General features: G+C 39.0%; 7 protein-coding genes across 7 annotated transcripts; 3 read left to right on the top strand and 4 right to left on the bottom strand.

Moving 5' to 3' along the window:
- Positions 1-127: 127 nt before the first annotated feature.
- On the bottom strand, positions 128-1,497 carry L201_000887 (uncharacterized protein; the record flags this gene model as incomplete). Its single annotated transcript, XM_066216682.1, has 3 exons — positions 128-830; positions 941-1,194; positions 1,402-1,497. 3 exons carry the CDS (start codon positions 1,495-1,497, stop codon positions 128-130), a joined length of 1,053 nt encoding a protein of 350 aa, XP_066072779.1.
- Positions 1,498-4,541: 3,044 nt separating this feature from the next.
- Positions 4,542-5,690, bottom strand: L201_000886 (uncharacterized protein; the record flags this gene model as incomplete). The annotated part of the gene is made up of 5 exons (XM_066216681.1): positions 4,542-4,972; positions 5,041-5,107; positions 5,170-5,330; positions 5,489-5,597; positions 5,664-5,690. 5 exons carry the CDS (start codon positions 5,688-5,690, stop codon positions 4,542-4,544), a joined length of 795 nt encoding a protein of 264 aa, XP_066072778.1.
- Positions 5,691-6,058: 368 nt separating this feature from the next.
- On the top strand, positions 6,059-11,012 carry L201_000885 (uncharacterized protein; the record flags this gene model as incomplete). The annotated part of the gene is made up of 23 exons (XM_066216680.1): positions 6,059-6,383; positions 6,449-6,546; positions 6,615-6,875; positions 6,932-7,186; positions 7,239-7,342; positions 7,397-7,556; positions 7,607-7,715; positions 7,772-7,955; positions 8,010-8,085; positions 8,139-8,226; positions 8,278-8,387; positions 8,449-8,540; positions 8,591-8,705; positions 8,758-8,874; positions 8,930-9,249; positions 9,307-9,398; positions 9,459-9,635; positions 9,701-9,888; positions 9,959-10,043; positions 10,106-10,380; positions 10,435-10,502; positions 10,566-10,672; positions 10,753-11,012. 23 exons carry the CDS (start codon positions 6,059-6,061, stop codon positions 11,010-11,012), a joined length of 3,666 nt encoding a protein of 1,221 aa, XP_066072777.1.
- Positions 11,013-11,137: 125 nt separating this feature from the next.
- Positions 11,138-14,197, bottom strand: L201_000884 (uncharacterized protein; the record flags this gene model as incomplete). The annotated part of the gene is made up of 10 exons (XM_066216679.1): positions 11,138-11,262; positions 11,357-11,749; positions 11,838-12,237; positions 12,311-12,432; positions 12,495-12,685; positions 12,744-12,871; positions 12,954-13,316; positions 13,375-13,526; positions 13,595-13,889; positions 13,958-14,197. The coding sequence occupies 10 exons, from the start codon at positions 14,195-14,197 to the stop codon at positions 11,138-11,140; spliced, it is 2,409 nt and encodes an 802-aa protein (XP_066072776.1).
- A 583-nt stretch (positions 14,198-14,780) lies between these two features.
- L201_000883 (uncharacterized protein) lies at positions 14,781-16,396 on the top strand (the record flags this gene model as incomplete). Its single annotated transcript, XM_066216678.1, has 6 exons — positions 14,781-15,177; positions 15,255-15,538; positions 15,634-15,724; positions 15,808-15,842; positions 15,978-16,168; positions 16,237-16,396. The coding sequence occupies 6 exons, from the start codon at positions 14,781-14,783 to the stop codon at positions 16,394-16,396; spliced, it is 1,158 nt and encodes a 385-aa protein (XP_066072775.1).
- A 150-nt stretch (positions 16,397-16,546) lies between these two features.
- Positions 16,547-19,946, bottom strand: L201_000882 (uncharacterized protein; the record flags this gene model as incomplete). The annotated part of the gene is made up of 10 exons (XM_066216677.1): positions 16,547-16,703; positions 16,803-17,224; positions 17,299-17,510; positions 17,574-17,664; positions 17,730-17,897; positions 17,968-18,859; positions 18,916-18,997; positions 19,059-19,134; positions 19,188-19,541; positions 19,608-19,946. 10 exons carry the CDS (start codon positions 19,944-19,946, stop codon positions 16,547-16,549), a joined length of 2,793 nt encoding a protein of 930 aa, XP_066072774.1.
- A 472-nt stretch (positions 19,947-20,418) lies between these two features.
- On the top strand, positions 20,419-22,855 carry L201_000881 (uncharacterized protein; the record flags this gene model as incomplete). The annotated part of the gene is made up of 12 exons (XM_066216676.1): positions 20,419-20,487; positions 20,604-20,651; positions 20,777-20,958; positions 21,066-21,168; positions 21,227-21,251; positions 21,312-21,420; positions 21,485-21,671; positions 21,727-21,890; positions 21,945-22,163; positions 22,228-22,604; positions 22,669-22,755; positions 22,818-22,855. The coding sequence occupies 12 exons, from the start codon at positions 20,419-20,421 to the stop codon at positions 22,853-22,855; spliced, it is 1,608 nt and encodes a 535-aa protein (XP_066072773.1).
- Between the last annotated feature and the right edge of the window lie 706 nt (positions 22,856-23,561).

Here is a 23,561-nt window from a genome sequence, read left to right as displayed (position 1 = left end):
AGGTGATAATCGCTGGGTCAAGTATTGTGTTGCAGTACATTCTATATCTGAAATATCAGACGATCGTCATTTGTTTGAACTATTTGATGTTTTAGGTTTGTTATATATTGTTTGCTTCTTTGTTCGTTCAATTCGATTTAATTCTCTTACCGCCTCTACCGCTTGATTTACTCTTACCTCTCTTACTTCCTCTACCATTGCGTAAACCTCTAAGACCTAGCTCTCTCTTTACGACAACTTGCTCTTCATCTTGTTCCTGATCTTCATTTGATGTGTCGTCCTGAAGATCATTTGTGATTGTAGTCAAACCAGGATGTGATAGACTTCTTCCCATTAATTTCGGTACTTTGTCGGTTTCTTCTTTATAATGCGATTGATCAACGAAGTCGTTATCACTAGTATCGTGTATCATATGTCCAGCTAATTTTGGACCCGGACTTCTACCTCTATCTCTCTTAATATTTCCTGAATTACCTTCATTAACATTGTTTAGAGCAAGTGGAGAGTGTAATCTGTCTGTTACAGTCGCACTTCTTCTTCTGTTACCTCTAATTCCACCTCTTCCAACATTGATAGAACAAAAAGCAGGTATTTGATGAGGGGCAAAACCACCTAGATCATTTAAATTTCTAGGTTCTGATGCTGATCTACCTAAATTCAGTGCAGGTGGTCTATAAGGTAAAGTGTATGAAGTTGTATTAGAAGTGGTGGTCAATGGATTGAAAGCTGACAACGGTCTAATGTTTGGTGTATTATAACCACTTTGGTTATGCGGTGTAGAATGTATAGGTGATGAATTGTGAGAAGGTGGATCAAGTGATTGCATTCGGCTGAAAACGGATTATTTTTGTATTATTATACGTCAGCATCGTTCAACTACTACTCCACAGTACAGAGATTTAAAAGATAATATGCATTTGAAGGAATGATTGAAACTCACTTAGCATAGGCTCTTGAAATACTACCTAATCTTTCTTTACCTTCTTGACTTAATCTTGAACTACTTGCCGCTCTTTTATGTTCACCAAAATATCCTGAACCATATCCAGTGGATTTTGTAGGTGAAGTAGGTTCAGAAGCGTAAAATGCGAAAGATGAGGAAGAAGAATTGATGTTAGGTAATCTTGGTCTTGAATGCGGTCTTGGTGGTGTTAAGATGGTTGAAGGTGATGGGAATAATGGTTCATGTTCAGGCTATGTGACATACAAGATATGAATCGAAGGATCGTTAGCAAATTACCTTACAGTATCTTGTCTGATTTCGGTAAAAGTGATAACGATAACAAGTGATTAGATCATCGCCACTTTCGAGATATAAGATTTCAGTTGAAAACTTGTTGTCTTCTTCATAAACCATTTTCTTTTAACCAAATAGGGAACGTCGCAGTAGAATGACCTCACATCATTCTTGGCTAACCTTCCTCTTCCCCATTTCCAGAGAATCATACAAGGAAAACAAGCTAACATTCCTCTATAAGGTTGAATCTCTTCGTCCATTTTCGATATCACAGTTAATTTTCGACTATCTTTCTTGAATGGAGGGTATTGCTTGATATGTCTTTCTCAAAAACTTGAAGTTCATGGATAAATGCTGCAATAAGTGAAAGAAAGGATGAGATAATTTGACAGAGATATGTTGAATCCATCCGATCGATGCTGAACAGGATCAAGCTTACTCAATTAATCTCGTTTGCACTAGTTCGAAATTGTCAAGTCCAATAATCAAAGGATATGCTGATGGTGTCTAATCACTTAGTCCTGAATCCAGTTTACCATCAAAACCTTTTCAAGAACAATAAGGTGACCGTTGATGATTTGATGTCTTGAAGGAAGATTCATCAAGTGGAAGTACGTATCAACATGACGTATAGAAGGAAAACTTTGAGAAAGCTTATTGTGATCAAAATTTGGTAAATTTTTAGATTAGCATTATCGTACGCATCGATAGATCTTACCTGAAAAGTGCATTGACAATTCAACTCAATATCAAAGGTATCCCTCGAAACCAGAATTAAGGGTATATCCTGTGCTCGTAGTGTGAGACTTTTGCAGCACATCCTTCGCTATTCGAAAAAAATGAAACTAATCAAAACAAAGGATGCTTGTAACATCGCTCGTCGTAATCAAGCATGTGTTCTGGTCTCAGCATGTTCATCGTTGTCACTAGAGAAAAGGGGAACGATGCCGAGCAAATGTTTACATACAGTCACATTCACAATGATGGGCGTAGACAACAAGCTTAACATATGGAGTAAAGGCCGAACGCCTTTTTCGCCGAATGACGGATTTTTCAGATTTCATCAACCCCCCCCTTTGAAAATCCTGTGTGTTTGATGTTGTGATATTTATGCTTAGCTCTCTTGTGTCCCCCTTTTCAGTAGAAAATTGATCGGAAAATATCGCTGTTGATAGGTCAGGATCAAATCGTGCACTGTCCTTTGTATATTTGGGTGTTTAATACGAGTATGGGTGAATACTCATGGATTTGCAAAAATGCGACAGGGGTCCCTTTTCGCCACAAACGTCTACACGATCTGTGCGTGGTTCACTCTCAATAATTCTACTACCCTGCGTTAGGATAATCGAGGCAATTGTATGCATCAGACTTCATCATTCTGTCTCCAATACTTACAACAAGTATAGGTCCTGCAAGGCTAGCGTGATCCAGTTTATTCGGATCCTCAATAGAGACAGTATCATCCGTCAGAAACTGATTCATGGCTCGTTCGATTTCACCGTCATCCAGTTGTACTGGAAGTTCAAAAATCGGAAGGTCAGGGGATTCGATTTGCTATCACAGCGAGAGGTATCATCTTCGTCCTATCTTTTGATCTCGTAAAATTGAGCTGATAGGAGCCTTGTCAGCTGAGTGAAACGCCATGCAATCTAACGTCCACAGTTACTTAAATGCATACGGTACCGCAAATCAGCCATTAAGTATGATTGCTCATCTCTTATCAGTCTCTTTTTATCTGGTTGAAATCCAGCGAGGATGACTCGTCATGTTGACAACGAGTGTTATCTTGGAATAAACCTGGAATCGGTATCATGTCTGCTGGATTTTGCGGTTGGAAATTCCCTGGACTCATGACTGGATATTTCTGTTTGAGTTGATATTCAAAAGAAATGCCAGTCAGACTGTCAAGAGGCTGATTATTGTCAGAAGCTGCAATATATTCTCTAGGCTCTTCCGCGTCGTCTGTATCTATGGGATCAAGGCCACACGAAGGTTCGTTAGATGTGTAATGGTAAGGATTGAAGCCTGTAGTAAGTATGCTTATGAATGAGGCGTCTGACTGTGCGTTGTCTTGTTGACGTTGAGAATCGTTGAATTCGGTGGCTATTTCTCCTTCTTCTGTACTTTCAATGGATCCGGGGATGAATTCGTTATTATCCCTCTGATTTACAGCACTACATTTCCTCCTCAAAGTAATGCATGTTGAGCAAGCGCTAGCAGAGTTCACAATATTATGTCATCAGCGAGATACCAGCTACTGTAAGTCTGTCTCTGCGATTGATAAAGGCCTTCGTGATCATCACTTTCGTAAGGTACAACAGGGGTAGCGGTATTTCACTCGAGTTGTAGAATCGAAAGGCCGTTCACATCTGAGCTTTTTCAACCTGCACGTTGAACAAGCATTTCTGCTTTTTGTATATCGTTGGATCCCTTCTGTATTGATATTAATTGCGGAGGGTTCCTGTTTCTGATGAAACAAACGCAACGTCGGCATGTTTTACGGGCTATGGTAGAATGATTGACTTTTTTAGCTGTTCAGATGTATAGTTTTCGCGTCTTCGCGAGATTGAGTTTAAGTTTGCTGTTAAATGTCAGAAGGTCAAACACAAATATCGAAATTTAGACATACAGCACATTTATACACACCGTAGCAAGTAATACAGGTTTGTATCGCATGCATACGATTTCTAAGTGTCAACTACAACATTTATCGTTTTGCCTTTCCTTTGAAGGATTCTCGCCCTTTCCTCCTCCATCTTCCGTTAAAGTCGGCTGAGGGAATGCAAGGAAAAAGGACGATGTATTGTACGTAACAGACAAATGAGAGAGGACAATGATACGATGTTGTGTGAAGTGATTTGTCTACCAAAGGAATTATCGACAACAAGTACCAATCAAGGTGAATCAGCTGATAAGCACAAAGTGACTGAAATCGTGCGAAGAATGATACTGAATGAAACGTAAGGGAGACAAAGGTTGATAGCGTGACTAGAAGACCTATGTCGAGCTCTGCTGAGAATGGTGATTCTAGCCGGAAATTTCATGGTCCTGATAACTTGTGAGCCATATCAAGAGGAGAGATCGAATGTATCGGATGTTCAATATGCGGTGAAAATATCCCCGTAACTGGATTTTTGCGCTTTTAATGGCTGAAATGTCATAATATTAGGTGATACTTGTCTGTTTGACTGTGCCATGCATTATACTTTTACAACATATGTTATTACTCCACTTGAAATTCTGAATAATAGTGGTGTACAAGGCTTCTGAGGAAATGCTTTGAGAAAGACATGTGCTGAGGAAATTATCTTTTTCTTGCACCACCAAACCTACCGAAACCCATCATGTTAGCCATATCTTCTCTTTCTTTTATAGCTTGTTCAACTTCTTTATCTTCTCTATTTTCTACTTTTCTCCTTTTCTTAGCTTCTTTTTGATCTAATCCCTTTTTATCTTTCCCATCATCTTCTTCTTTCTGACGATCATTTTTGAATATACCCATTTTCTTATATTCTTCTTCTTCCCTTTTCTTTTCTCTTTTCCTTTTCCTCTCTTCACGCCTTTTGTCCTTTTCAACTGACTCTGCTTCTCGAACAGCTTTCAAACGCGCTTGAAAATCAAAGTTTTTCGCTGTTACTGCTGTTTTCGTAGATTCCCTTAATGCGGCTATTTTAGCTCTCACTTGCGTTAAAGTTGATCTTTCCACCTGAGTCGTCTGTCCAAGCATTCGAAGATCTAAAGAAATCTCAAATATTAAGAAAGAAATCCTCAAGACTATCTGGTAATGTATAGAATTCACTTACGACCTCTTCCATTTATGTGATCTAAATACGATAACGAATCTTTGAATGTACGATTACACATTTCACACTATTAGGCAAGATGATCCATCAGTGAACTTCCATGCAATGAGCGGCCCAATATACACTCACATAAAATCCTGCACCTTTTGGACCTTTCCCCGTAGTAGACGTCTGTACCAACATTGTTTTGTTAAGGTTTTTGTTGAGGTCCAGATCCTCCTTCCTTGCCTCCAGATTCTTAGTTGGCTTAGGTAGATCATCTCCTAATCTCCTACGCGGTGGAGCTTTACCTATTGTACGATCCGAGCGACATCGAGAAAGATTATTCGAAGTGGGAGCGAATAATTGTATGATATCAAGAAGAAGTCAAATAAGCAAATAAAGTAGTGTCATTGGTGTATTAGCTATGATTCAATCGTTTTCCATGAATAATGAAGGGACCACTCACCAGCTAGCATAGCAGCTTCCGCTGATTTAGCATACTCTGCATTTTCCTCATCTTTTGCTTTTGCTCTAGCCTCCCATTCATCTTTATTCCATGATGGTCGAGCTGCAGCCTAAAGACCAATTGTATCAGCATATATCGTGAAGATGTAAAACCTAACTTGGAAAGTGTGACTTACAGCCGATAATTGTGGTTTATCTGACATGTTTTCGGTTAATTTGCTTTCCCGTTTGATAAGCGTGGTTCTCTCAGCTGATTAGAACGTGACGTATGGATACAATATCGAGAAGGTAGCGCAAACAAATCTAGACAATATCATCATTGTTTTGGCAAGACCCAATACCAGACATCAGCTAAGTTTCATTATATCAATGGTATGTTACGTAATACATAGGCGGTAGATAAGGCGCACGTGACCTGGACAACTTGGTACGCGAACATCATGACAGCAATAATTGCGAGTTGAAGGTTGAAATACTTCGTCTTCTGTTCATGAATTGACATTCCTCATATCGAATTCCTGCATTCTAGGTGCCCCAAAGATCTGTCAAGTGGCTTCCTAAAAAAGAAGTCATGTTCAACTCACCTTCAACGCGCGCGACGCCTCGGAAGGCAGCTTCTCGAGCTTCCGTAGCTCGGTCCAGACATCAAACACCTTCCATTTTCGCTGAATCTGCTTCCCTCTCTCAAGCACCAACACCATCAGCTAGGTCTTCGCGTCTGGCCGTAATTAAGAGAGGTACTTCACCTACTTCGTCGGCGGGAGATACCGTGCGCACAACCAGGTTAGAGGAAGGACATGAAAAGGATAGAGTATACTGGAGTAGGGATGAAAGGCATTTGGTCACAAGTTTAGGTCCATTACCAAAAGAAGTCGCTTCTTTAATCAAGAGTTCTGGTACGTTGTTTCCGATCCTGGAAATTTATTGAGCATGCCAGAACACTTATTTTATATCAATATAGACCTTGTCGCCAACCCTATTGCTGGCCATGTTGATCCTAAGAGTGGATTTGCCATGGTCGCATCTCCTTCCACTTGTATAGCATGGAACTATGCGAAAGTGAGCTACCTCTAGCAAGTATTTCTGCGTACAATCTGAGCTGAACTCATATGTACTCTCTTCACTAGCGAACACATTCAGCCCCAACGACCTACAAGTTCCCTTCACCTCCTGTGTCATACTCTAACACTCCCACTCAACCTCCGACACTTGCAGCTCTATATACAGGCCCAGCATCTTCAGAACCAGGACTGATATTAGTTTCAACATCTGGCGAAATCCGTCTCTGGGAAAGTATGGGTTTAGCTTTGTCGAACGTCGATAGATTCCAAGAGATCTATATGGAATTAGGGGAAGATGATTTCGTTGAGAAATTATGGAAAATCGATGTAAGTTGTGTCGTTTGGGTTGGACGGCGAGTAGCTGACAAATAGATTCGTCGAAGGGAAACAATTTTTTTTTAACCACAACCTCATCCCTCGCCTTTCGACTCACCGTATCATCATCTGGAGGACGACTGGTACCTAGTTTGACCACTCTGACTAGACCGGGGGGTATGTTCGGTAGAGCTTCAGCTCAAATCTTCAATGCCAGGGAAGACAAAGATGGAGTTTCGTCTGTCGCGGCAGCATCCGGTCATGTATACATCTTGGCTCGAAGGATGCTGCAAAAGTGGGCGTTTGGTCCAGATAGTCAGAAGGCAAGTGTCGGTTTTCCTTGTGGAGAACAGTAGAGCTGATTGAAATTGATAGTTCATACAAGAATACGATTTACACGAAACAGTAGGGAATTGGTGTTTCGACAATTGGTCTAGTGGAGCCGTATCGTTGGAAATGAATGATATCGTCTCATTTGGGTAAGTGTCATGAATGTTCTCCCATATATAGTAAAATGCTGATCATAAGTACAGCCAAGATGAGCTTGCCGTTCTCATCTCATATGTGGAGCAAGAAACCAGCACATCAGGATATCCTAGATTACATAATTCTCATGCTATTATTACGTTCTCGATACATCCTCGATCTCAATCGTTGATGATTGCTAGAGTGGTGGAAGTATCATACCTAGCTGTGAGTTAAGCATGTATAATTTATCACCCACCTGCTAATGTCGTATATAGCACTCCGATCCAAGAACACTCGATGTCCCTCGATTGCTGGTCCCCAAAGGTAGCTCAATGGCGTTTATCAGATTTGCTGAAGCTGTCCTGATGGTCTCTTTAGATGAAGGTACGTTCTGAGCTTCCTCAGTGAGAAGCAAAGCACTGATTCATGCGCTACTGCAGGATCGCCGTACGAAGAAGCTGTAACATTGAAAGATTCAGGTCGAAATGCTTTCATCGGAGCAGGCAGTACAAGCTCGTTGACGGCAAACAGGGAAAGTGGTCCACCTTCCATTGTAGCTATACCAGTAACCGGTGGTCTGATGTCTATAGAAGCCCTAGAAACCAGAGCCGCAACTGACGCCTTGTAAGTATCCCCTCAATTTGGTGCTTATTTATTGTAACTTACCAAATCTTGCAGCACTCAGTCGTCGTCCGCTACGGCTAGATTAAAGTCCAAGATGGAACAAGCTGTATTCTTCGGCGAAAGAAGTGATGTGAGTTGCTAAATTGCTGAATTGCACAGCTTGCAGCTAACGACTAGTGTTAGAATCCTTTGTCGTTCGACTTGCCAGCAGGCTTTCAAGGTGATATAGCAGAAGCAGCAGACACTGTTTCAGCGGAAATTGTATCGTCTAGTGCGTCAATATCGCCTATTGTTGTTTCAAGCTGCTAATGATCGCTTCCAGACTCCTCATATATGCCTGGGATATTCGAGATCCGGTCGCATCTAAGCGACAGGCTATTGAGATTGAAGGAGCTCATGAATTTTATACGTCAAAATGGCTTGTTGACAGTGGTGTGTGGTCTTCCTCCGAAACCGACGACATAGAGACTGATCTGATCATATCTTATCTTAGCTTCCACAAAGTTCGCGCCGTCGACTATCTCGGGACGCTGAAAAGATCAAAGGCGCAATAGACCTATGGGACTATCAGAATCGTCATATGGAGTAAGTCCTATATCTCCTTTGGTTTATGGTAATCGCTGACTCAATTTCAGCCAAATACATACTTTGTCCCCTAAGTCCATACTATCTCAAGCAATTCTCACCTATATGCACCAAGCCGATATAGTGGAAGAGGAAGACTTTGTTCGACTATTCTTCCGTACGCAGGTAAGTATTCATGCCATATTACAGCGATGAACAAGGCTAAGCGAAGATATAGATACAAAACCTTGACAAACTGCTCGAGATTGTGTATGCGACTGTTCGTGCCGCTCTGGAATCGGTCAATCGGAATGAGTGGTCTTCATGGATCACCGAGGCGAACAGGATCTTCATAGTGAGTTAAGTGGTCTTTTTTTAGCTTGGGACAATTATGCTTATATATCTCTTAGGTAGTCGAAAGAGCTGCTGCTCAGTATAGGGAAGAAGAACTTCACACTTATGAAATCGATCGAGAGAAACCTGCAATCGAAATATGGACTGCTCAAGATCCACTCGTAGAGGCCTTGGATTTCCTCTATAATACCACAGAAGGTTTGATTAAAGAGCGAACCCGTGATCTTGGATCTGTTATTGACGAGCCATATTCTGAGTCATCTGAACCTAATCTGAAGAAAGAACAACAATTACAATCCAGATTGAAAGGACAAATGACCATACTGGCAGCTGCTTTATGTACCAATATGGAGGACAAATGTCGAGCTACATCTAGGTAAATCGCAAGACATTGGCGATGGAACGGACTCGGTGCTGACTTGAATTGTTCTAGAAGGGAAATCGACGAAGGAGCGGATCCGCAAGAAGGCTTGAGGCTACGAGAGAAATGGGCAGAGATGAAACCTAGAATCATACGGCCTTTAGGTGAGCTGAGGTCTATCCAGTGGAAAAGCATTTGTACATGCTGACTTTAGAGAGATGTAGTTGGTATTGACCGATTGGCAGAAGCATATGAACTAGCAGAGAATCACACAGATTACCTCACCTTGGTGATACTGTGCCATGGCCAAGCAGGACCAGATACCGCTAGATTACAAACATATATTGAAAGATTCGGCGAAGAATTTGCTTTCGTGCTATATCAATGGTATATCGATCAAGGTGAGTGATGACTATAACAGACACGCTTTTAATGATCGCTGAATCGACCGGGTTAAAAAAAACAGGACAAGCATATGAGCTCCTCAACCATGACGAAGTTTATGGAGTTCTGGTCACACGTTTCTTTGCTGAACACGACTATCCCGAGCTGGCTTGGATGCATCATCTTGCTTTCAAGCGATACGACGAAGCGGCTGGTGCTCTCAAAGAAGTGATGAAAGACGATAGTACCAAAGCATTAGAACAACAGAGTGTGAGTGACAGCTCGCACGTGTGCAGCGAGAAAAGGACCATCCGTACTGACCAAGAACGTTGCATAATAGCTTGTCGGAAGTATAGCGAAACTTGCTGCTATTGCTGATGTTAGGAGTAAGGGTGTTTCCGATAGTAGGAGGCAATTACTCATTGGTGAGTCTTTTAGCTTCCTCTGTAACGCTCTTTCTTGGATTGCACTGACATGCTTGTTGTAGATCTGGATGATGAACTCGATTTGGTGAATGTACAATCTATACTTATAAATTATTTCTCTCCACCAAATCGTCGAAACGCACCAAAACTAGAAGAACAGGTGTCCCTGTTATCAGATCGACCCGCTTTTAAGAAATTGTTCATCAATCTCACAAAACAACTCATCGATGGCACAGCGTTAGATTTAGAAAGCTTGGTAGATGTCCTCACATTGAAAAATAATTTTGAAAGAGCAGGAGATGCCGCGTTAGCTTTGGAAAGATTAGTTGGAGATACAGTGAGTATAGACAGAATTAGCCTTTTCGTCAGATTTTGCTGACCACATATATAGTCTTTACCGGAAGGTCGAAAACAAGTAGCTTTATTATCCATATGGCGAAGAGTCTATATACGGGATGAGTGAGTTGTTTGCTGGCTGCATTAGACGTAGTTGTAGGAATATCAACTGATATTTGGAAATAGCTGGGCTGCAATCGCAAGTACTGCTGGAAGAAGTGAACAAGCTCAAAGAGCCAAAGTACGAAGTTCCCTAGCGTATCAGACGATAAAGATAGTTGATGATATTAAAGGTACGAAAATCGTTTTTCTTCCATCTGTATTCTCGAAGAAGGTTTGACTGATCAATCTACTCCCGATGAAATGTAAATAGATTTTCCAAAGAATTTTATACTATCACCATTTACATCATCTCAACCACCTTTACCAGCAGAATTAGCAGCACGATTTCCAACTTTCTCAGCTGAAGATATTGCTTCATTGATGGCTGATCACGAGAAAGAAATTGAAATTATCAATAAATATCTTAGTGAGAATGGATTAGAAGAAAGGATACGAGAAGTAGCTGAATTGGTCAATACTGATATTGAGGATGAAAAGAGGGAAGAAGGTGATGTAGATATTGTAATGTAGAGATCTAGTACTGTATGCATAGATCGTATTAATCCGAATTTATGCAGACATGATGCCTGGTATGAAACGATGGTACTACAAGAAATTCATATCGAAGATCTCCCATTCCAAGCGTATGCGTCAGATCAGATCTTTTTCTTCTTGTTGATTGTACCACTAACACCTCTACTTTTATTCAATTTCCTCTTTGAAGTTTTCTGTACTTCATCATAAGCTTTTTGAGTACCTGCTCCAAGTAAAGTAGCGTGACCTATTTTTACATATTGATATGTGAGATTAGTTAGTCTATGAAATCCGAATATCTGATAAATGAAATTGAATAAAATGAAAATGAGGAAACTTACCAGTTTCTCTTAATAAATCATCTATAATAACTTTTGATCCAGAAGTAGGATATTTTGCTGAAATACCTCTTGCTAATAATTTTTCTTTTAATAAATCTTTTAATTCAAATTTTAAGGATTTAATATCTTTTCTTTTCTTTTGTCCTTTTTTAGATGTATTTTTATTATTACGATGATAAGGTAAATCTTTATCTTGATCTAATTCATTATCACTTAATAAATCAGGATCAATATCTAAATCCATTAATTCTGCAGTTTCTAATAACCAATTTTTATCATGTTGTGATTTTGAATTTAAATGTTCTAAATTTTCAATTTCTTTGGCTAATTCTATTCTTGATTTTAAAGATGGTAAAAATCCATTTTCAATTGATAATTCAGGTAATTCGTGGGCTACAATTGTATCGTCAGTGATGAAATATTTTTGATATGATTTTAATAAAACGGCTGCAGTAAGTGAAGACACATAATGATAACTCACTTCTACCTAAACTTCTCATTAAATTCCTCTGAATTGATTTATCTTCAGGACTACAAATTTGTAACGAGAAACCTTGATTTTTAGCTCTTGCAGTTCTACCTGATCTATGAATATAAGCATCCGCTGTTCTAGGTAAATTGAAATGTATGACATGATCAACTTGTGGTATATCTAAACCTCTTGCTGCTACATCAGTTGCAATCAAAATCCCATTTTTGTTTGATTTGAATCTATCTAAATTCTTTAATCTTTGTTTTTGTTGTAATTGTGAATGTAATGGGTAAATAGGTAATTCTAATAATGTAAATAATGGTATCAATCTCCTTATACCATCGATTGATCCTACGAAAACTATCGATCTTCCCGGATAACGTAATAAGAAGTAATACAGGTATAAATCCTGTAGAGATCAATATCGTATATCAGCTTCAGCATTCATTCCGCAATAATACTCTCTTGCTAGAAAGGCTCACTTTATCAGATAAAACACATTCTATCATACTTTCTCTCAAACTAGCTACTACACCACCTTCAGGACTGAGATCGATAACTTCAGGCTTTGGATCTCGGAAATCAAGCTTATCCACAAGATCCTCTGTATGAGCATAAAATCAGCTGTTCAAGTCCTAACAACTACTGGAAACCAGCCGAACTTACCCAATGTAGAACTTCGCTTTCCTTTACCTCTACCACCAGCTTTCTGCTTTCTCTTCAAATTCTGCTGTAAATCTTTAGATAATGTTGCTGAGAACACGAATGTCTGCATATCATCTCTAGCTTCAGAGTCTTCTAACATAGTTGACATTTGAGCAAAAACGGGGTCCTCATCATCTGGACCTTGGCTTGCGCTGGAATATCATTCATTACGATTAGCTAAATCAGAGACTCTTCTCTTAGCTAACTCACCCTCCAGATCGTTGTGTTAACCTAACGATATTCTCTAATTCTGCGAAATGACCGTTCTCAATCATTCTATCCGCTTCATCAATCACCAAAAACCTCAAAGTTCTAACACTACTAGCTAGTTCATCGTCCTAAAGGGTCATACCAAAATTAGCTCACCCATATGCCAACAGGCCATGATTCAAGAGCTAATAGGCGATATAAAACACATACCGCTTTTATCAAATCCCACAATCGACCTGGAGTAGCTACTAAAATGTCACAACCTCTATCTAAAATTCTCTTCTGTTTATGAGCTGATAAACCACCAACTACACTACCTATACTGATTCTCGGTGGTCCGGTAGATTTTGATGATTTTGCCTTATCTTCGTCATCTTCATTTTCACTTGTAGCTGAACTTGACGGTATATGTTTTAAGAGTATATTAAGATGATCTACCACTTGAAGAGCTAATTCACGGGTAGGACAGAGGACCAAACCTTTTAATTTCCTTCTTGCAGATGGAATAGGTAATGGTGATCGAAGTAAATGAGATAACATTGGAAGTGAATATGCTAATGTTTTACCGGAACCCTATCAAAGTAATCTTACAGTAAGCTTGAGACCAATCAAACGATTGAAAGAAGCTTACAGTTTCAGCTACACCAACTACATCTCTATTAGTTAATCCAGCTGGTATAGCTCTTTTCTGAATATCCGTTGGTTTTACGTATCCGGCAGCTAAGAAAGCTTTCTTGAGTGATGTATGTAACGTTATGTCCTTCCATTCGGGCAGTAAGTCGTCTAAAAACGGTGTCCAAGTAAAATAAGCTACAAGTCACATTTATCAGAATGCAAAATACGCAGCTTACCATTGAACAAAGGTTCTTCCTCTACTTCACCTTCTTCTTCCTCTTCCTCTTCTTCCTCCTCTTCCCCATGATCCTCGTCATCTTCCTCATACAGCTCCTCCTGCTCCAGAGCAGCAAAATCTGGAAAAGCTTCTTCAGTTTCCTCGACTTCTTCTTCTTCTGTAGAGTTCTCTTCGTCCGCTTCTTCTTCCTCACCTATTCTCAGCTCTTGCTCAAGGGATTCTTGATCATCTTCAACAATAGGCTCTTCTGTAGCTTTCTCCTTGCCTTTATTATTCTTTTTACCTTCCTTTGCCTATTATTTTCCTTCAAATCAGCTACCTCTTCTAGAGTGATAAAGATCACATAAGTCATTACACTTACAACAAATCTAGCTGTTTTTCTACCACCTTCACCTTCTTCCCACTCAATATCTACATCATCCAACTCTTCGAGCATCATCATTCCTCCTCCACCATCTATACCTGAGAATGAAGGTGTATTTACAGCTTTCCATTTTAATTCATTAGGTGCTAATCTAGTTCGAGGTTTTGACGATATTGCTGACGAAGTGGATTTAATTTTTCGCTTGCCAGATGACATTTTTGATCTGATTTGAGCCATCTTGAATCAGTCTCTGATCTGACTGTATCAAAACTGCGAGTAGAGCAATGTAGTGATCAAAAGTGATATATTCACAGTTTTTCACCAATTTTAAGACCACTCTGGACCTGTCAACTTTCAACTTTCAACTTTCAACTTTTGACTTTTAACCGGACGGAGTCCTGATAAGTCACGTGAAATATCCTATATAATTTATGTCAACAATCCTGGAGGTGGTTACGTAAGATGCAACGTTGAGAAATGTATCGCAGCCAGTCAATAAGATTACAGTAATCTCAAATTGTGGCATTGTCCGAGCGTCCCAAAAAAACCAAGTACTCCTTTTGAAAGATACAAGGTTGAATCAACTTTGATTAAGTTTAGTGCACTTGACAACGGGCGCAACTAACCTTAACACTCGCTTATAATATCACAAGTCAGTGGTTCCAAAAGGATTGAGCATGACCTTATTCACAAAGTATATAAGTAGTATCAGTTGTAATCTCACTTCACTCTCTTTTTACAATTCTAATTCCTTTTCCAATTCCGTTTGTCCGCTTTTATCCTCTGTCTTTCCTTTCAAACTGACTCAGAGAATAACAATATGTTGTACAAAGAAAGTATAAAAATTAACACTTCATACTTGCTCTCACACAATACCCTCAAATACCAAGTATCCAAGGGTATAACAGATGTCGATTCACCTTTATTCGAATCACCACTCTACTCTTCAGCTTCATCGGATGATTCTACACCAATAGAATTCCCATGGAACCATCATATTGCTTTACAAAGATCAGACAACTATTTTGGTTACCCTTTTAGAAATCATTCAAATGATGATCACGAAAGAGAAAAGGCTCTTCGTACAACTTCGCCCACGATAACACACCAAGAAGCGCTTGTTTCGGTAGGTTGGCAAATGGATAATCCGTATATCCTTACAGGCTATAGAAGAGCTTTGGGCTCAGTAAGTTTATGTGTGTATAGTATATTTGGTTGTAAGTGTATTGACAACTTTTGCCTATAAATAAAGATTTCCCTAAGCTGACGTGATCATACACGAAATATCCCACAGATCTTCATAATGAAACGTTCAATATTTTGACCCATCTGATCGGGGCCTTGATATTCTCGAAATTTCTAGTTGAATATCTTCCAAGTAGAATTATATACCCTATCAATTATTGGATAGTTTTAGAATCACCTCAAAATACACCCCAAAATAAAGAATATATCGATTTGACCTTTTTAAAGACGTATCTCGTCTGCTGTATAATCTGTTTAAGTATGAGTGCAAGTTTTCATACTTTAAATTGTCATTCATCTAAAGTCTCACATAGAGCACACAGATGTGATTATGTAAGTAAAGTTCAGTCTATAAGCTCCGGATGATCCATAAGTCTGAGCGTATTTTAAGGCTGATCGATATTTCGCCTGCGTTTTCTTGATGTTAGTGCGGAATAGTTGTGTTAGCTGTTGGAAGTATATTACCTGTCATTCAGTATGGGTTTTATGACCAGGAAATTTGGCAATTATTTTATTCTGGTAAGTTTCCTTTAATCTGCCTGATACCAGCTTTCGGTGACACAGTGTAGAAGCTGATTTCAGGCGGTTAATGATTATTATAGGTTTTATAGTTCTTACGGGTTCCATTTCGGGATTTGTGAGTACAGTACAATACCTCGAGAAACCGCACTGAACTTCACTTTGATGTTTGATCTCTGAATGCTCTTGCTTTATCCTTTCAATCTACTACATTTGACTAATCATCAGTTTTGTGTTCAATCCACTCTTACAGATCGTTTTGTCTCGAAAATATCGTCGAAGAAGATTACTACGAATATCCACTTTTCTGATTTTAGGGTTTTCAACCTTAATACCTATCTTTCATTTATTGATTACCCAAGGATACGATGTGGTGAAGCAAAACTTGTTGATAAATTGGATGTTCAAAGCTGGATTCTGTTATCTTTTGGGTACGTCAATCTAGTAAGTGGAATGTCGACGTTTAATCAATTGCGGGAATATACCTTGTACTAACCTATGATGGTGACTAGCGCGACCAGATATCCTGAAAGATTATATCCGGGAAAGTTCGATATTTTCTTCTCTTCCCATCAGATATTTCATTTTTTAGTGGTTTGTGGTGCTTTATGTCAATATGTGGCTATAAGAGGTATGATATTTTTCCACAATAAGAGATCAGATAATCTTTGAATTTAGGAAGTAAATTGGGATACATTGGCGAGCAAGGTTCAATGGATTGGAGTGGAATGAACAGATCTTTGATTATACTTTTATTATGCATTAAAAATTGTATATTTGAAGATATTTTGGCACGTACAGGGCTAATGATAGATAATTTGATTATACACCTTGTCCAACAGTCCAATTGAATGGCTGGAACTGTTCACCTAATTTTCTAGCTCTTTCTTTATTCTTATTATAATCCATTTTTCTTGGTTTTCTCCATTTACGAGGTTCTAAACCTAACACATTTCCTATGACTTCTGCAGCGAAATATCTGCGATATGCGAAAGAGAGAAGTCAGCTATATCATTGATTTTTACCACTATTCTACTGATTTCTGTTCAAATAATATTGATATTCATCACAAACATACCTTGGAAATTCATCTTCTTTACCACCAGCTGTTCCTACATCACCTTCATTTTCACCATCTTTATCTTTTGATTTACCTTGACCTGTACCAGATTCAGATAAACCTTCAATTATATGTCCATAACCTTTTTCACCTTTATAATCCCATTGACACATAAAATAAGGTAAATTTGAAACCATCATTCTTCTAAATCCACCTGATCTAGAAGAAAAATCTATAATTTTTTTATGTTGTGTCCATTCACCTTCAGAACTTAATATAGATTCTCTAAAATATGCAGGTAAATCTTGAAATTCATTGAAAGGTACAGGAATAGCTTCTATATATGTATGTTTTTGATATTTAAATGTTAATACAGTTTCAAAAAATATTACTCCTTGATTCGTTTGTGCATGCATTTTCATTAAACATTTCATAAAATTCTTTCGTAATCAAGGAGGTGGTTCTAATATCAGCTCTGATCGCTTTCATATAATAAAAAAGACATATAGCTCACCTTCACCTCCTCCCATTCATCATCGTCCATTTCTAACATACTCAAATGATGTTGTATAGGTACAATCAAGCAATGTCCAGGAACAAGTTCTTCGAACTGGGTACAACACATATATGTACGCGTACCTAGAGCAACTATAGCAGCTAAAGGGTTTCGGTCATCCTGATAACAGAACGGACAGCTATCAAGTGCTTTCTTAGTTCGGGCGTAATCTGCACCGTAAGATGTTGAGTCAGTTTTGATGCAGAGAAAGAGTATCGGCCGTGATCACTCACCATTAATAGCAAATGCTCTTTTCATAGCATCACTTTTCATTTTTCTTCTTGCTAGTTTATCAACGTTGTCGTCCATATAATCGACATCAGACTGTAGTAGTGTTTCTGATATCAGCTTGGACCTCGACCAATATTGTAAATACATCACTAGCTTACTTCGAATTTGGCATCTCTGGATATTGCAGCAGCCATTTCCGCGTCCATATTCTTTTGATCACTTGAACCAGCACCGAATTTCTCTTGTCTAACTAATTCACCTAAGGATTGAGTATCATCATCTGCATTATAACGTAGGACGTTTCCTTCTCTGTCTCTAGTTTCGAACTAAGGGATATATTCACGTCAGCTGAAAGATCACATCGTGATAAGAACATTCGGTTAGTTCTAAACGTACCTTTTCAACTTTCTTTCTTCTATTTCCAGGTTGTATTGAGCTCTCGTCCGCTTGGCCTAGACCAACATCATATAATTTACCTCTACCATCTAAAGTAGGTAATACTTGAAGTTCAACTTGATTACCTTTTTCATCTGTTCTACCTAATTGACCTTGTAATCCACTACTTTGATCGTTATTACCTTGCCATAAACCACCATTATTTTCACTAGCTTTTATTGATCTTACTTTTTCAAGTTCATACTCTTCTTCTAAAGCTACAGCATCAGGTTCATCCATCAATTTTGCTCTAATGACTTTAGCTTGAAGTTTGTTCAACTGTTCAGTTGTTAATGGTGGTTTTGATGATGTTGGATCAGGATTCTGCGTATTCCCTGCGTTCGATCCACCTTCAACATTTCTTTGATCAGAATTGAATGGATATCCAGAACCTGATCTGGTCAATGCAGTAGGTGTGAATACACTTGGAATTGGTGTAGATACTTTTGGTTGACTGGCAGAACTTTGAAATCCGATAGTCCTTTCCTTTCCGCCGGCGATAGGTGTTCCACTTTCTCTTCTACGTAATTCATCTACTCTACCTGAAGGAGTTTGATATGAATCATTTTCTTCACCTGGTCTTCTAAATCCACTTCTTGAACTAGGTCTACTAGAACCAAATTCTTCCCCACCAGAAGGGTTTGTGAACATAAATCTCCTTCCACTTGTATCAGGTGTTCTCATACCTGATGATCCACCTCCTGGAGTAGAAAATCCATCTGAACCACCTGGTCCTCTACGAGATTTCCTCCTAGCTTCCCTTTCATCTATTACACGTCTTTCTTCAATGGCTTCTTGGAAATCTTCTAGATTACCATATCGCTCGAGAGCCACATCTTCAATCTCTCGTCCTCTGAATATATAAGTCAGCAAAACTGCCACATAGGAATTATCCACTGTGTAACTTACTGCTCTTCCGCTTGCTCATACAATCGCTTCAATTTCATCATTCTCCACTGATAACCAGGCCCACCGGGTGTATTCTTTTTCTCTAGAATTGTATAAGGCCGACGATCAGATATCATTTGGATACCATACTCATACAAGCTTACCTTTGGTCTCGTAATCATCTATATTTTTACCCTCTAACAGCTGAGTATTCAGTTCAAATCGCTTATCGACAACAAGCTGTTATTATCCGTTAGTTATTTGTAGTTATGCTGAGGGACGAAGCAGCTTACTTTCGATGGATCAGGTAAATCAGCTTTAGGATCTTTCCTTTCGTGTACAGTTCCTAAACCTTCGAAGAAATCCATTCCTCCACTGGCATTTCTGTTCGAAGGAACTTCATCTCCGTAACCTTCAGTCATACCGCTACTTTGAGTAGCGGCTCGACCGGCACTTCTAGGAATATCCCTCGATATACTAGGTACAGTTGCTGCAGCGCCATCTAAAGGTTCAAGCATCCATGAGTCTCTTTCTCTTGCTTGTGTCCCACTTGATATGGCTGACGGTAAAGGGACTTTAGAGGGCGGATTAGAAGGGTTAGATCGAAGTGCTAGAGAATCTGAAGTCGGTATATTCGATGCTGCTTCCTATGAATACAATGATTATATTAGTCTACGAGTTCTTCGAAAACTAATCAGGTATATTCAGCTTACCGTCCCATCTACACCCTTCTCTACCCATATAGATTCCTCATAATCATCATCAACGATATCTAGACCTTTCTCTTCAGATCTTTTCTTATCCTTCTTCAATCGTTTCCTTTCTTTCCTCTCTTCTTCAGTTTCATCTCTTTCTCTATGTTTATCTTTCTTATGCTTCCCATGTCTGTCTTCATCGTCATATTTGGATGATTTATGATGCGAATGATGATGATGTTTTGAAGATGAAGGTGAACGATCTCTATCTCTATCTTGATGTTTATCCTTAGATTCTCGATGTTTGCGAGATGGTGAACGTGATCTTTCACGAGCTCTTCTTGAAGATTCTCCCATCGTAAGTTGGTAATTGGCGACCTTTGTAATCAACCCATAGAATAACCGTCAGGAGAACAGGCTTATAACTTGATAGTCTCCAATATTGCAATATTTTCCCGGTCTTTTGAACATTCCAAGCTAAAGTACTCGTACTGTACATCGCTCGAAAGGAAGTGACGTCTATGAGACAGATAGATTACATAATATGACACGTGGAAAAGCTGAACTTTGTTTCTGCTTATTTATTTGAATATTCCCTCTACTTAAAATCCGAAAGGTATAGGCCCTGGCGTTTGTATGTAATTTTGATTTACTGTTTTCGTCGCGACTAGCTGTCAGTATTGAGAGGGATATCCAAAAAAGCATTGACTTCATACCAAACATCATCAACATCGCTTTCGTATTTATCGTGATCCAACTTATATATACACCATTCTTTAACATTTTAAAAAGTCATTCATTGACGACGATCAGATAAAAAGCAGAAAAAATGGAATCTCGTAATCTCGATCATAGAAGAAATAATTTCAAAGGAAAAGCTTCCTTCTCTGCTCAAGAGGTAAGTCTTTTTGATCAGTTGGCCACCCAGCTTTCACCCAAAATCTCCATGTATACCACATCCCGCTCAATGGCATATATGTAAGATAGATACTGATGATGTATAAATGAATGTAGCTTCGAAGAAGAAGAGAAGAGCAACAAGTTGAAATCAGACGTCAAAAGGTACGTTGTTGTTTTTCCTTAATAAAGATCATTCATCTTCCTTGATTTTCGATATCTTACGTGACCTTCGTAAATCACTTCGATCTTATCATGAACATGTACTAATGTTTTCTCCAAACTGATAGCGAGAAGAATCCATCGCAAAAAGACGAAACTTGCAACCAATTTCAGCCGATGATGGAATTGATTCAGATGAAGATACAGGTGTAGATGTTGGTTCATTAGCTGATACTCTCCCTGGTATGCTCCAAGCTGTCTACAGTGATGATCAAGAAGCTCAGTTAGATTCTACAACAAAGTTCAGAAAGTGAGTAATCCTTTTTCAGATCGAATACTTTTCAAATACATAATATTCTTGTGGATGATCGATAGTAATGGAATTATAGGCTGACGACCCAATTTGACACTGACTAGACTATTATCAAAGGAAAAGAACCCACCTATCGATAGAGTCATTCAATGTGGTGTAATACCTAGATTTGTAGAATTCTTACAAAGCAACAACACCATGATCCAAGTGAGTAGTTAAATGAGATCTATTATGAGGTGATTTTTAGCTGACACAATGACTGTAGTTCGAAGCTGCTTGGGCATTGACCAGTGAGTATTTTTCTTGTATTATTGCTTTGGATCTTCCCTTGTACTAACATCTGCCTTTAGACATCGCTTCCGGTACTTCTGAACACACACAAGTCGTCATCCAAGCTGGTGCCGTTCCATTCTTTATTCAACTCCTTTCTTCTAGTGTACTCGATGTTCGTGAGCAAGCGTGAGTATGCTCATCTTGTCACATCTTGATTTATCGGGTAGCTGATGTTTTTTAATCCATCCAGCGTTTGGGCCCTTGGTAACATCGCCGGTGACTCTCCTAAATGCCGAGATCACGTTCTCCACTCTGGTGCCCTCCAACCTCTTCTCATGCTCCTCAACGAAAATCACAAACTCTCCATGCTTAGAAATGCTACCTGGACTTTGAGTAACTTCTGTCGAGGAAAGAACCCTCAACCAGAATGGGAACTCGTAAGTTGCGATTTAGAATCAGAATGGAAGATGTAGACTGATATGATTATCCCAGATATCACCTGCTCTTACCGTCCTTACCAAACTTATCTACTCCCTCGATGACGAAGTTCTCATCGATGCTTGTTGGGCTATCTCCTATCTCTCAGACGGCACCAACGACAAAATTCAAGCTGTAATTGAAAGTGGTGTCTGTAGACGATTAGTGGATTTACTCATGTAAGCTGAAAAAAGACATCCATTGACGTGCTAGCTGACAACCATAAATTGCAGGCACCCATCTACCGCTGTCCAAACACCTGCTCTCCGATCAGTTGGTAACATCGTTACCGGTGATGATCTCCAAACTCAAGTTGTCATTTCATCAGGTGCTCTTCCAGCTCTCCTCAGTCTACTCTCATCACCTAAAGAAGGTATCAGAAAAGAAGCTTGTTGGACAATCTCTAACATTACTGCTGGTTCCCCTATGCAGATCCAAGCTATCATTGATGCGTAAGTGGAATCACCTAAGCTCCTATATGTTGGGCTCAAACTGACTTTTTGTTGCGGATGATAGTAACCTTGTTCCACCTCTTGTCAACATTCTCGCCAACGCTGATTTCAAAACCAAGAAAGAAGCTTGTTGGGCTATCTCAAACGCTACTTCAGGTGGTCTTCAAGAACCAAACCAAATTCGATACCTTGTTACTCAAGGTTGTATCAAACCAATGTGTGACCTCCTTACTTCCATGGATAACAAAATAATCCAAGTCGCTCTTGATGGTCTTGAAAACATATTGAAAGTTGGTGAAGTCGATAAAGAAGCTCAAGGTCCAGGTGGAGTCAACAAATACGCTCAATACATCGAAGAAGCCGGCGGAATGGTCAACATTCACAACTTACAACATCACGAAAACTTGGAAATTTACAAGAAATGTTTCTACATCATGGACAGTGAGTCTATTGTCCGTGTTAGGATACATATATGGTATCATGCTAATATGTGCCATTCCTTCAGAATTCTTCCCAGACGAAGACGAAGAAGAAGCCGACGCCGCTGCTCCTGCTGTCGACGCTTCTGGTCAATACGCTTTCCAATCAGATGGTAAGTTGCCGCTCTCATTTTCCTGTTTTCATCGCACCCGACTAACTGATCACGATTTCCAGTCGCCGCTCCTCAAGGTGGTTTCAATTTCGGTCAATAAATCTGTCAAATTCCTTAAAGCATTACTTTTCTTTAGAATTTCGTTTGACTCTTTTTTACAAGATCAATCGCATTTACACTTCAATTCATCCTGATCATCTCCGTATATGTATATTTGGTGTTTTCTCCTTGTGATCTTCATTTCTGCTTATAGGGGAATATCGCGTTCGTGATTCCCTGCATTACTGATGTCCTTTGTCGATATTACATGATAGAGGTTACTGTACTAGTACATTACTTTGAACTCATCCATTTCACACAAAACGTTCTTTCTATTGATAATCTTTACAATTCATTTACTCATTATTAAGTTTTAATTCAGCTATTCAATTTCCAAGCTTTCTTCATTTTAGTATTTTCACACTTTCATCATATTTTAGGCATATTTTAAATAAACTATTATTCTCTTTTTCCTTTACTTTTACATCAACAAAATGTGCGACGTTTTATTCAATAACGATTTAGCACGAATTTTTTACATCACCATACAAACACAAGCATTATCAATCAATCTCAAACATATACAGTACAATTTCGGATTTAACGCGCGGATGGTGCGTTTGTCAACAATATGAACTTTTTCAAAAATAGATTTTTCCCACTCATAAGGTATTCTTTAGGTATTTTAAGTAGGTCTGAATATGTTATATATGAATATATATATATATATATATATATATATATAATATACATCAAATTGCCCAATA

This window comes from Kwoniella dendrophila, chromosome 1 (genome assembly GCF_036810415.1).
Source record: "Kwoniella dendrophila CBS 6074 chromosome 1, complete sequence".
NCBI classification, from domain to species: Eukaryota; Fungi; Basidiomycota; class Tremellomycetes; order Tremellales; family Cryptococcaceae; genus Kwoniella; species Kwoniella dendrophila.
This window is presented reverse-complemented; position numbering and strand designations above follow the sequence as displayed.